A 14,243-nucleotide genomic window follows, 5' to 3' on the forward strand; every position below is an offset into this window, starting at 1 on the left:
GTGGACACTATTCGAGAAATTAAGCTGGTTTTCGGTGAAAAGTTTAACAGCTGATGAGAGATTATGGGGTGTTTCTGTCAGTGTAAGGACTTCCCACGGAGCGGGACGTCGTGCAGCGCTTCCAGGCGCTGTCGTCGGCCTGTTTCGACCTGAAAACATCCTAATTTAAGGCATAATTCACCCAGGACATCGTGAGAGAACAGAAGATTCAGAAGAGGCCGGCATGAGGACTTTATGCGGACATTCCACTGTTTAAGGACATTTTTTAATGAAAGATGTGCGCGCAAATTTGCCGAGTCGTTTCCGTGACGACTCGCCAAATCTGTGTGCGCCGCGATACGAAAAACACCTCCGTGTTGAAAACCATTTGTAAAATTCAGGCGGCTTTTGATGGCTTTCAACAACTGAGTAACTGAGAAATTGTTTAACAGCTTGGGCATGTTCCAACTTGCCCGTTAAGGTTTACAACGGAGGTGTTTTTCCTGTCGCGACCCCCCGCGGTCGGGTCCGGCCCGACATGCGACTCTGCCCGCACGTTCTTTCATTACAAAATGTCCGTTAACAATGGAATGTCCGAATAAACTCCTCATGCCGACTTCTTCTGAAAGTTCTCTGTTCTCTGACGACTTACTGGGTCAAAAGAGCCTGAAATGTGGAAGTTTTCAACTTGAAACGGCAAGACACTGCCGCCTCGAAGCGCAGATCGCCGTCAGGCGCCGTGGGCCGTCCTTACAGCGACACTACCAGACCAAAATCTCTCAGCCGTTAAAATTTTTACCGAAAACCAGCTGAATTTATCGAATGGTGTCCACTCAGTTGTGCCTTACAGTTTTGAAAAAATTTTGATCAAACAAAGCAGCAGTCTGAGCCATTCATAAACAATGAAAAAAAGAAAGAAAAAAAAAATCGACGAGAGGGTGGGCCACTCCTCACTCAAAGACTGCCCACAGGCGAATGACGTAACCGACAGGCGTGAAAAAACTCTCACATGCCCACGAGGGTTCAAGCATGTCTGATGTAATCACACGTGATTCAAATCCATATGGTTTTTGAAAAAATAATAAGGTCAGATACTTTTCTAATAGACCTCGTATAATTTTCAGAATTGCTTAATTTACCATTTTGACACCTGACGTGATTGCGTAATTTTCCATTTTCTAAAACAATTATTTAATTTACTGTGTTGAGCATATCAAAGCTGTGAATCAATTTTGAAGTGCTTGTGTCATTTACTGTTGTGAGCTCTACAAACTTGTTTAATTTACTCTGAACACTAATTCATAGCCCATATTATTTATATTTTAGGCCCCGAAGAATTGTTTCACTTAAGGTTTCAAGTATTTAAACAAGTTAATTCTGAAGCATTCATTTCATTTACCATTTTAGGGTCTGAACAATTGTTTGAATTACCATTTCAAACTAATTAATTCTGATGTATTTAATTTCCTGTTTTGGGGTCTGAAGAATTGTTTCATTGTTATTTCAAGAAAAAAGTAAAAAGAAAAATCAAACCTATTCATTCTGATGCATTTGTTTCATTTCCCATTTTAGGGTCTGATGAATTGTTTGATTTCCCATTTCAAGCATTTCAAACCAATTAATTCTGACACATTTATTTATTTTCCCATTTTAGGGTCTGATGAATTGTTTCCCTTTAATGTTTCAAGCATTTCAAACCAATTAATTCTGACACATTTATTTATTTTCCCATTTTAGGGTCTGATGAATTGTTTCCCTTTAATGTTTCAAGCATTTCAAACCAATTAATTCTGACACATTTATTTATTTTCCCATTTTAGGGTCTGATGAATTGTTTCCCTTTAATGTTTCAAGCATTTCAAACCAATTAATTCTGACACATTTATTTATTTTCCTGTTTTAGGGTCTGAAAAATTGTTTGATTTCCCATTTCAAACCAAATCATTCTGGTGCATTTGTTTCATTGACCATTTTAAGGTCTGAAGAATTGTTTCACTTAATGTTTTAATTATTTTAAATCAATTAATTCTGAGGCATTTGTTTCATTTACCATTTTGGGGTCTGAAGAATTGTTTGATTTCCCATTTCAAACCAGTCATTCTGATGAATTTGTTTGTCTTGTTTAGGGTTTGAAGAATTGTGTAAATTGCCGTTTCAAGCATTACAAACCAGTCAGTTCTGATGCACTTGTTTAATTTCTTCTTTTAGGGTCTGAAAAATTGTCACTTGCTATTTCAAACCAGTTAATTCTGAAGAAGTCACTTCATTTGCAGTGTTAGGTTGTGAAGCAATTGCTTTTTTTTTTGTAATTTTGGACTCTGACGCAATTGTTTCATTTACTGTTTGAGAGTTTTTAAATAAAGCTTTTTTTTAATGTCAAAAAGCCTCATTTCTACCATCAACTGTGTGTGGAATATTTTAGGAGAAGGTTTAAACATGAAAATCACATCTGTATCTTACACCTTTGCATGTCAAGTCTGTATAATGTACTGTTTTTAAAGTCTTAGTTGTTACTTTAAAATACTACACTATGAAACAATGAGGAAAAGCACACTGCAGCACGGAACACTGCACAAAACTGACTGCTGTTTACATTAATACAACATACTCAAATATTCAAGAAAAGCAACACAAGTGGTGGATTAAAAATGACTCGACAGGTGAAACATTAATCGGCCACAGTGCAAAACAAAAAAGAACGGTCGTGATCATACAAGCAAACTTGTGAGACCTCATGCAAAGTTCAAAACAACACGTCCCTGAATTTCCTCATTTCCGTATCAAACGCCTGTTTAGGGTCAGACTCACCGCTGAGGAGTTTCTCGTACTGTTCGCGTGTTGTCAGAAAGACCTCGTCAAACTGTGGATGAAACAGTGCAGATGTTTCATAGATACGTTCCAGAGGTTTGGCATTTAGAAAATATACGAGCAAGAAACAAAACTAACACCACTTACATCCACATCTGCTGCTCCCAAAAGCCAGCGGATTGATTCCATTTTGCCTCTGCCATTGAAATAATGCAGCACAATTTTTTCAGCCATGACTTCTGCAAATTCTGAGCTGAAACAGGGGAAAAAAAACACAGCAACAGTGAGCAAGTGAAATCAGACCTCAGCTATGAGGAAGAGAATGTGTGGGGGGGCAGAGGAGCCAAACTGTCCTTATATAACACAGGGGGAGGTGTGTGTGTGGGGGTGGGGTAAGGCGAAGAGACAATCTAAGGGTTGTTATTGGCAGTTGCTGACCAAATGGGAAAAAAAGGTTATGCATTTTCTGGTCAGAAGTTTACATACAGCACACTTATTATGGAACATTGGGTTTCAGTTTGATGATACAACAAACAACTCTGATTAAAAAAATTGATGTGCAATCTTTAATTCATTTTGGGTTTTCAGGGAGTCGGGTTAGGGTCAACAATATAGCAAAGGTCAAATGTGGGGCCATGCCCTGGTGTCGGGTGTTGTCATGTCCACCATGCTATGAAACTGCTTGGGGTCCTGGATCGCAAACATGCTCCCTTGTTTGTGCTCGAGATCGCCACAGCAAATCTGAGGTGAATCTGCTTGTTGAATTGGCACAGATTTTACACCAGATGCCCTTCCTGACGCAACTCCACATTGCATAGAGAAATATGTGGCAGGGGTGGGGTTTGAACCGGGAACCCATCCTTCTGAAACCAAGTGCACTAACCACTTGGCCACCACCCCTGTCCTGTAAGTAATTACAACTACTTTTAAAATAGTACAGTTACATGTCAACTTAACTTTGCTGTGTTGGATCAGCACAATTTATGCAAATCCACCTTGGATTTGTTGTGGCGACTCTGAGCGCAGACAAGCAAGCAGCCAATGGGACTTACTGTTTTGTTTGTTTGTTTGTTTTTGTTACATTTACCCTTAATCAAGGTAGATATACACACATCACCAGGTGCAAGGCTACTGCAGTGAACATAGAACAAAATAATAAAAAAGCCTACACACTTACTCCTTGGTTACTTCCTTTAATGTGACAATGTTTCGACCCCACTGGATCTCTTCCTCTGGTCAAACTTTCACTGACTATGCCCCTCCCATATATAACATCTGCTCCCTGATTAGTTGGCCCATCCCCCAGGTGGCAGAAGGAGTTTGGCACACATAAATACAGTAGAGACAGCTTGCCTCTACTGGTGGTTGGCTCTCACTGTGGTATTGTATCACTTTCTGTTCCGGAGCACAGCGGTGTTTTTCTGTATCTGTTAGCTGTTTAATCTGTGCAGTTAGATTGATCTAGTTAACTAGACAATGATTTGTTTCACAGTGTAATCTTCACGTGCCTTAACTAAAGCACTCCCTCTGCGGAATCACCTCTAAATTATTTACACATTATTCACTTTGTGTGTTTTTAGGAATCCGCTAGCTTAGCGCAGCTACTAGCTCTTAGCCGGTTTAGCATAGCGGCTTCTCCTGTCTCTCCCGCACTTTTCTGCTCTGGGTGTGAAATGTTTAGTTATTCCTCGGCCTCCTTAGCAGTAATGGTACTTGTAATAAGTGTAGCTTATTCGTAGCTTTGGAGGCCAGGCTGGGCGAATTGGAGACTCGGCTCTGCACCGTGGAAAATTCTACAGCTAGCCAGGCCCCTGTAGTCGGTGCGGACCAAGGTAGCTTAGCCGCCGTTAGTTTCCCTCTGGCAGATCCCGAGCAGCCGGGAAAGCAGGCCGACTGGGTGACTGTGAGGAGGAAGCGTAGTCCTAAACAGAAGCCCCATGTACACCACCAACCCGTTCACATTTCTAACCGTTTTTTCCCCACTCGACGACACACCCGCCGAGGAACAAACTCTGGTTATTGGCGACTCTGTTTTGAGAAATGTGAAGTTAGCGACACCAGCAACCATAGTCAATTGTCTTCCGGGGGCAGAGCAGGTGACATTGAAGGAAATTTGAAACTGCTGGCTAAGGCTAAGCATAAATTTGGTAAGATTGTAATTCACGTCGGCAGTAATGACACCCGGTTACGCCAATCGGAGGTCACTAAATTAACATTGAATCGGTGTGTAACTTTGCAAAAACAATGTCGGACTCTGTAGTTTTCTCTGGGCCCCTCCCAATCGGACCGGGAGTGACATGTTAGCCGCATGTTCTCCTTGAATTGCTGGCTGTCTGAGTGGTGTCCAAAAAATGAGGTGGGCTTCATAGATAATTGGCAAAGCTTCTGGGGAAAACCTGGTCTTGTTAGGAGAGACGGCATCCATCCCACTTTGGATGGAGCAGCTCTCATTTCTAGAAATCTGGCCAATTTTCTTAAATCCTCCAAACCGTGACTATCCAGGGTTGGGACCAGGAAGCAGAGTTGTAGTCTTACACACCTCTCTGCAGCTTCTGTCCCCCTGCCATCGCCTCATTACCCATCCCCGTAGAGACGGTGCCTGCTCCCAGACCACCAATAACCAGCAAAAATCTATTTAAGCATAAAAATTCAAAAAGAAAAAATAATATAGCACCTTCAACTGCACCACAGACTAAAACGGTTAAATGTGGTCTATTAAACATTAGGTCTCTCTCTTCTAAGTCCCTGTTGGTAAATGATATAATAATTGATCAACATATTGATTTATTCTGCCTTACAGAAACCTGGTTACAGCAGGATGAATATGTTAGTTTAAATGAGTCAACACCCCCGAGTCACACTAACTGTCAGAATGCTCGTAGCATGGGCCGGGGCGGAGGATTAGCAGCAATCTTCCATTCCAGCTTATTAATTAATCAAAAACCCAGACAGAGCTTTAATTCATTTGAAAGCTTGACTCTTAGTCTTGTCCATCCAAATTGGAAGTCCCAAAAACCAGTTTTATTTGTTATTATCTATCGTCCACCTGGTCGTTACTGTGAGTTTCTCTGTGAATTTTCAGACCTTTTGTCTGACTTAGTGCTTAGCTCAGATAAGATAATCATAGTGGGCGATTTTAACATCCACACAGATGCTGAGAATGGACAGCCTCAACACTGCATTTAATCTATTATTAGACTCTATTGGCTTTGCTCAAAAAGTAAATGAGTCCACCCACCACTTAATCATATCTTAGATCTTGTTCTGACTTATGGTATGGAAATAGAAGACTTAACAGTATTCCCTGAAAACTCCCTTCTGTCTGATCATTTCTTAATAACATTTACATTTACTCTGATGGACTACCCAGCAGTGGGGAATACGTTTCATTACACTAGAAGTCTTTCAGAAAGCGCTGTAACTAGGTTTAAGGATCTGATTCCTTCTTTATGTTCTCTAATGTTATGTTCTCTTCTTATTCTCTAATAAATCAGACGTGCCTGACTCCGTGGTATAACTCTCAAGCTCGTAGCTTAAAGCAGATAACCCGTAGGTTGGAGAGGAAATGGCGTCTCACTAATTTAGAAGATCTTCACTTAGCCTGGAAAAAGTCTGTTGCTCTATAAAAAAGCCCTCCGTAAAGCTAGGACATCTTTCTACTCATCACTAATTGAAGAAAATAAGAACAACCCCAGGTTTCTTTTCAGCACTGTAGCCAGGCTGACAGAGTCAGAGCTCTATTGAGCTGAGTATTCCATTAACTTTAACTAGTAATGACTTCATGACTTTCTTTGCTAACAAAATTTTAACTATTAGAGAAAAAATTACTCATAACCATCCCAAAGACGTATCGTTATCTTTGGCTGCTTTCAGTGATGCCGGTATTTGGTTAGACTCTTTCTCTTCGATTGTTCTGTCTGAGTTATTTTCATTAGTTGCTTCCTCCAAACCACCAACATGTTTATTAGACCCCATTCCTACCAGGCTGCTCAAGGAAGCCCTACCATTAATTAATGCTTCGATCTTAAATATGATCAATCTATCTTTATTAGTTGGCTATGTACCACAGGCTTTTAAGGTGGCAGTAATTAAACCATTACTTAAAAAGCCATCACTTGACCCAGCTATCTTAGCTAATTATAGGCCAATCTCCAACCTTCCTTTTCTCTCAAAAAATCTTGAAAGGGTAGTTGTAAACAGCTAACTGATCATCTGCAGAGGAATGGTCTATTTGAAGAGTTTCAGTCAGGTTTTAGAATTCATCATAGTACAGAAACAGCATTAGTGAAGGTTACAAATGATCTTCTTATGGCCTCGGACAGTGGACTCATCTCTGTGCTTGTTCTGTTAGACCTCAGTGCTGCTTTTGATACTGTTGATCATAAAATTTTATTAGAGATTAGAGCATGCCATAGGTATTAAAGGCACTGTGCTGCGGTGGTTTGAATCATATTTGTCTAATAGATTACAATTTGTTCATGTAAATGGGGAATCTTCTTCACAGACTAAAGTTAATTATGGAGTTCCACGAGGTTCTGTGCTAGGACCAATGTTATTCACCTTATACATGCTTCCCTTAGGCAGTATTATTAGATGGGATTGCTTAAATTTTCATTGTTACGCAGATGATACCCAGCTTTATCTATCCATGAAGCCAGAGGACACACACCAATTAGCTAAACTGCAGGATTGTCTTACAGACATAAAGACATGGATGACCTCTAATTTCCTGCTTTTAAACTCAGATAAACTGAAGTTATTGTACTTGGCCCCACAAATCTTAGAAACATGGTGTTCTAATCAGATCCTTACTCTGGATGGCATTACCCTGACCTCTAGTAATACTGAGAAATCTTGGAGTCATTTTTGACCAGGATATGTCATTCAAAGCGCATATTAAACAAATATGTAGGACTGCTTTTTTGCATTTACGCAATATCTTTAAAATTAGAAAGGTCTTGTCTCAGAGTGATGCTGAAAAATTAATTCATGCATTTATTTCCTCTAGGCTGGACTATTGTAATTCATTATTATCAGGTTGTCCTAAAAGTTCCCTAAAAAGCCTTCAGTTAATTCAAAATGCTGCAGCTAGAGTACTAACAGGGACTAGAAGGAGAGAGCATATCTCACCCATATTGGCCTCTCTTCATTGGCTTCCTGTTAATTCTAGAATAGAATTAAAATTCTTCTTCTTACTTATAAGGTTTGAATAATCAGGTCCCATCTTATCTTAGGGACCTCATAGTACCATATCACCCCAATAGAGCGCTTCGCTCTCAGACTGCAGGCTTACTTGTAGTTCCTAGGGTTTGTAAGAGGAGAATGGGAGGCAGAGCATTCAGCTTTCAGGCTCCTCTCCGGTGGAACCAGCTCCCAATTCAGATCAGGGAGACAGACACCCTCTCTACTTTTAAGATTAGACTTAAAACTTTCCTTTTTGCTAAAGCTTATAGTTAGGGTTGGATCAGGTGACCCTGAACCATCCCTTAGTTATGCTGCTATAGACTGCTGGGGGGTTCCCATGATGCACTGAGTGTTTCTTTCTCTTTTTGCTCTGTATGCACCACTCTGCATTTAATCATTAGTGATTGATCTCTGCTCTCTTCCACAGCATGTCTTTTTCCTGGTTCTCTCCCTCAGCCCCAACCAGTCCCAGCAGAAGACTGCCCCTCCCTGAGCCTGGTTCTGCTGGAGGTTTCTTTCTGTTAAAAGGGAGTTTTTCCTTCCCACTGTTGCCAAGTGCTTGCTCACAGGGGGTCGTTTTGACCGTTGGGGTTTTTACGTAATTATTGTATGGCCTTGCCTACAATATAAAGCGCCTTGGGGCAACTGTTGTTGTGATTTGGCGCTATATAAATAAAATTGATTTGATTCTTTGGGGTTCTACATGCTCAATCCCAATGTATTTTAGAGAGGAGACAGGGTGCACAACCATACAGGAAAACAGGAAGCACCAGGTCCAAGACGTAGAAGTTCATTCTCATGTCAAGGTATTGGTATTACCAAACATTTCTGTCCATGATTCTGACATTGTCTCTGTTTCAGGAGTGTCTTGACACTAGGAATGCCACACTTGTAGCCCATTTCCTGAGCACGTCTGTGCATGGTGGCTCTTGGTGCATTGACCCATCCTCAGTCCAGTCCTTGTGAAGCTCCTCTAGTCTCTTACATTGAATTGCTTGACAATCTCCTCAAACCTGCAGTAATCCCTGTTACTCGTGCCTCTTTTGTGACTATGCTTTTCCTTACCGATCCACTTCCCATGAATATTCTTTGATACAGCATGGTGTGAACAGCCAGCAATGACGTTCTGTGGTTGACTCTCTGTGTGTAGAAGCTGTCAGGTCAGGAGTCTTCCCCATGATTGTGTCTGGCCAGGAGCAATGTTTGCTCAGTGGATATGAGCAAGAGATGATATTCCTAAACTGCTCTCAGTCCAAAATGAATTTCCCTTTTTGGGATAATAAAGTATATTGTGATTGTGTTGTTTCAGATGTCTGAGATTCAGACACAGCAGCAGCAGTTTAATGGTAAATGGACTACATTTATATAGTGCTTTTCCATCTGCATCAGACGCTGAAAGCGCTTTACAATTATGCCTCACATTCACCCCGATGTCAGGGTGCTGCCATACAAGGTGCTCGCTACACACCGGGAGCAACAGGGGATTAAAGACCTTGCCCAAGGGCCCTTAGTGATTTTCCAGTCAGGCGGGGATTTGAACTGAGGATCTTCTGGTGTCAAGCCCAAAACCTTAACCACTAGACCATCACCTCCCCGCCTTTGTAAGAAGAGGAAGGCACTGGTGAACATAATTCTGGGAAATGTGTACATAGAGTGGAGCTAAAATAAGGTCTTTCTGAGGGAAGCACAGGATGACAGGTCAAGACAAAAGGAAATGAAACTGTAGAAGCTGAGAATCCTTAATATTTGAGAACTTTTTGTGTGTTTCTCACTATACCCATTCGAGGTAAAATAAGTAAGTAAGCCCCTTTGGCTGCTCCCTTTTCGCTCGGGGTCACTACAGCAGATCCAAGGTGGACCTGTATGTTGATTTGGCACAATTTTTATGCTGGATGCTCTTCCTAACACAACTCCACATTACATGTACAAATGTGGCAGGGGTGAGGTTTGAACCGGGAACCTTCCACTCTGAAACCAAGTGCACTCACCACTTGGCCACCACCCCTGCACGACCCATTCAAGGTACTTAGGTCAGTTTTCACCAAACTTGTTGCTTGTTGTATGGATGTAGGTTGATGCCAGAATTCCCCTTAAATGGTTTGTTTGAGCTAGCTATATATATATATATATATATATATATCTCCACTCTAATGTAAGTGGTTTCTGGAATGGCCCAGGAAATATCAAATTTACTAAAGGTCAATCAGTGGAGTCAAGGTCATTGAGTCACATTCAAAACTTACATTTTTCACTCTGATTTGCACCAAAGTTGGTAGAAATATGGAGGTGGGTTCCACAATTGACCAGTAAGGTCAGATTTACCAAAGGTCCATCAGTGGTGCCTGGCTGGCTGTTTCTTTGCATACTTCTCTGAACAACTTATGTCAATGAAAGCTGACCCCAAAATTGTACTTCTAGAAAAAACTTTGGAAAAGTCAAGGTCACAAGAAATTAGATTTTTTTTTTTTTGCCCAATTTAGACCAAATGTGGCGCACAACTGAATTCTACAATTGCCCCGGCAAGGTCAGCTAGAGGACAATCATTTGGGTAAAAGTCAAGTGTAAAGACAAAACTGAGGATTCCTGAGAGAACAACATTTTGCCGTAAAAGGTAGTTTTGTTCACCACAGATGCAGCAGGAACAGTCAATGCATTCACAGACAAAGTTCTGCATGTGGTAACAAACAATGTGGATGGTCAAAGACACAGGCGAACGGTCGAAACACAAGAAGTCAGTCCAACCGTCCGTGAGGGAAGCTGCAAGACAGTAATCCAGGTAAACAGGCAGGTGATATACAGGAGACACATAGAGGCAGCAGGATTCAGCAATAGTGGATTGAACATGAAGGAACGTGAGAAAGAATGAGAGCAAGACAATTTGGCACTGGAGCAAAGGACAAGAACAGTGTTTGTCCTGGATCAAAACTCAGAACCAAGCTTCCAATGACTTCCTGGATTCAGCCTTCAGAAGTCTAGCTGTATAATGTGAAAGTGTCAAACTTTTTGACCGTTTCATTTATTTTGGTATTGATATTCATGTCTCGGGAAACCTTGGACTTCAAGACTGAATGACGCTTAAATAGAGTTATGAGGTCGGTGGTTAGTGGTGTTTGGTCATGCTGAAATCTTTGCAGGAAAACAAAAGTCCAAGTCTTTATAGTCCTGGTGCTTCCAGTCTTAGTCGTACTTGTTTTCTAACCAGTGACCTAATGTGACAGCTGAATGTCTTTAGTACTAGGGTGATCTTTGGGTACAATGAATTTGTGTCAAATGAACAGTAACTTGGGAAGACTTACAAGAGACTACTACTTGTTTGTGAAAGAATGCTATGAGTATGACTGAGCATGCAGGTGCGTCAATGGTGAGGACACCAGCAAATGGAACTGGTTAAGGTGACGCATACATGTCACACATAGCGGCAGATACATATACTGCTTTTTGGAGGTGGGGATAGAGCGTGCTCTGCCTGGGTGGTTGTCAGTCTGCAGACCTGATTTAACATGACCTGTAGAAGCCTGGACGTATACGCCATGGAGACAATAACAGTAGCAGTGAGGCTTTACAAACACACACACGAATGGACACTCGGATACACGCACAGTACGCTTTAGGGCAGTGCAGAACAGACAGGAATAGTGAGTTATTGGAGAGTTAATGGATAAGGAGCTGGCCTGCCAAAATATATACCTGGGTTTGAATCCCGCTCATGCTACCAGTATGTGTCTTTGGACAAGACACTCAGTCTGCATTGTTTCAGTTCATCTGGGTAAATGTGAGGCATCATTGTAAAACCCTTTGCGCATGTGCTAGATGGAAACGCACCACAGAAATGCAATCTTTTTTCTTCAGCATTAGATCTAACAATAATATCAAGTACACTGGCAGGATCTGAATAGGTGTGGCATTTTTAACCTTTATTTAACCAGGTTCGTCCCACTGAGATCAAGATCTCGTTTGCAACGGAGACCTGTACAATTATAAAGTTTCCAACTGACCTAACCTTTTCTAATTCCAATTCACCTAAGCATTCAGCAGAGAGAGATATTTGAAAAGACACTGTGCGGAAAGTTTGAAGAAACTGTTAAGTGAGAAGAAAATAACTATTCATATGGATTGAGTCCTAAATGAAGTGATGGTTTGCAAAGTTAATAATAATGGCAGCAACAGAATCAATTCCTCAGAGTAAAAGCAAATCAAAGCATAAATTATTGTCTTGGTGACGTGTGTCAAAATGCAATAAATAATAAAATTCAGTGTTGCCAGATATGTCCGCCATTTGACAATGAGTTAAAGCTGTTTTGTCACATACCAGTGTGGGTCCTTACTAAGAGTTCTTTTACCATCACCGGGGTTGAACGCTGTCACAGTGACAGATCGCGTATCACTTTACTCAACAGAAGTGTTGGCAGTACTGTTATTGATAAAGTGGGTGGATGGTGAATTGCCACACATTGCAGCTACACACAGCTGGCATGTTGTATTTTATGAGGTATACAGTAAGTTGCGCTTTTTAAACCAGTTTGCGAGGTCCTGTGACTTCTACTCTGGTATGACTTATACACTGAAATCACACATTCCTTATAAATAATAATTATAATAAAGGATTTTCCCAGGAATCAAAGCTCAAACAAATAAACTAACAATAAAAGAATAAACACCAATCATTATAAGTACAGTACAATGATGCACAAAATCTGACATTAAAAGGTGCGACTTTTACTCCGTGTGATTTACACTCAGGTAAAAACAAATAACATTGCACTTTGCATGAGTACTTTCATGTTGTATTTGGTATAAACAAGGAAACACAAAAAACTACTGAAGCAGGCACAGATTCACTAGTATTAAATAAACAGCACTTAATATATATATGCATGAATTAACTTGATGATGACAGGTGATGTGGATTGTGGACAGACAGGGATACGATTATATAGTGCATCTGGACGTACTCACAGCATTTCACTTTTTTCCACATTTTTTTTTTCTGTCACAGCCTTATTAAAAAAATGGATGAAATTTTTTTTTCCCCTCAATTTCTACACACAATACCCCATAATGACAATGTGGAAAGTTTTTTTTTTTTTTTTAGATTTTTGCAAATTTCTTACAAATAAACAGAATTCACATGCACACAAGTATTCACAGCCTTTGCCATGAAGCTCAAAATTGAGCTCAGGTGCATCCTGTTTCCACTGATCATCCTTGAGATGTTTCTACAGCTTAATTGAAGTCCACCTGGGGTAAATTCAGTTGACTGGATGTGATTTGGAAAGGCACACACCTGTCTACAAATAAGGTCCCACAGTTGACAGTGCATGTCAGAGCACAAACCAAGCATGAAGTCAAAGGAATTGTCTGTAGACCTCAGAGACAGGATTGAGTTTAATGTATATTTGACATTATATCTTAATCAAACAAGGCCCAATCACTCATATTTGAAAGCAAGGTGCAGACTGGCACTCACGATTGCCTGACAAAGTTTGATCCGGATCTGTTCCAACCTGTGGATTTTGTGGACATTTCAATTTCAATTTAATATTGAAAGCTTAAATCACTTTCATTTTTCTGTTATTTACCCACACCACCAAAATTGGATGGAGGCTCCAATTTTATGCCTGTTTGTCTATCTTAGTTATCAGTCAAAATCCAAGTGCCAAAAGCAATGACAAATTGTGCATAGCAAAGATTAAAAAAAAGTTCTGTGAAATTATGTGAAAAGAATAAACCTGACAATATCACAAGAAAAACTTTGATTCAAGTGCGTGAACTAAATACATACTCCTGATATTTGATCACATCTAATTTAGCTCATATGAAAAGCAACAGGACTTTGACCTTGAAAGTTTTTCCAAGGTAAAATTTTGTGGAATTGGAAACTAGTGTTGGCTGAGGTTTGCACCCTACGAGCATGGTGCTCTAGTTTACATGTATTTATGATTTTGGTGCTTTTTACGTAGTTTTCTTTCTTATATGCCACCTAACAGTAATGTTTTTGGGGAACATACATTTTCTTCTTTCATCATTGCACAGGCGTTTACTGTGTACACTTCAACCCCTCAGAATTTTATTTTCAGTCTACAGTAGAACATTATATGGAAATGTACTAGGGAAGTTTGGGGTTCCCTGCTGGAGCTGTTGCCCCCGTGACCTGATCCCATATAAGCGGTTGAAGATGAGTGAGTGATAAGATGAACACAAACATCAGTATGTAATTTACTGTATCTGTGCCTGCATACATTAATGTTGGTAATGTTGCCCATGAAACAATG

General features: G+C 40.4%; 1 protein-coding gene across 2 annotated transcripts in view; it reads right to left on the minus strand.

Moving 5' to 3' along the window:
* The window catches only part of LOC117523434 (glutathione S-transferase alpha I-like), a 67,215-nt gene extending 64,120 nt beyond the window's left edge, over window positions 1–3,095 (minus strand). The window contains exons 1-2 of one of the 2 annotated variants that reach the window (XM_034184967.1): window positions 2,935–3,095; window positions 2,788–2,839 (exon numbers count right to left, since the gene is read on the minus strand). In XM_034184967.1, coding sequence (XP_034040858.1) covers window positions 2,788–2,839; window positions 2,935–3,021 — 139 coding nt within the window. In that variant the 5' untranslated portion in view covers window positions 3,022–3,095. The remainder of the gene's footprint in view (window positions 1–2,787; window positions 2,840–2,934) is intronic. The other variant, XM_034184970.1, reaches the window with a different exon arrangement.
* Window positions 3,096–14,243: the final 11,148 nt, after the last annotated feature.

The sequence above is a fragment of the Thalassophryne amazonica genome, chromosome 13 (assembly GCF_902500255.1).
Source record: "Thalassophryne amazonica chromosome 13, fThaAma1.1, whole genome shotgun sequence".
Classification (NCBI taxonomy): domain Eukaryota; kingdom Metazoa; phylum Chordata; class Actinopteri; order Batrachoidiformes; family Batrachoididae; genus Thalassophryne; species Thalassophryne amazonica.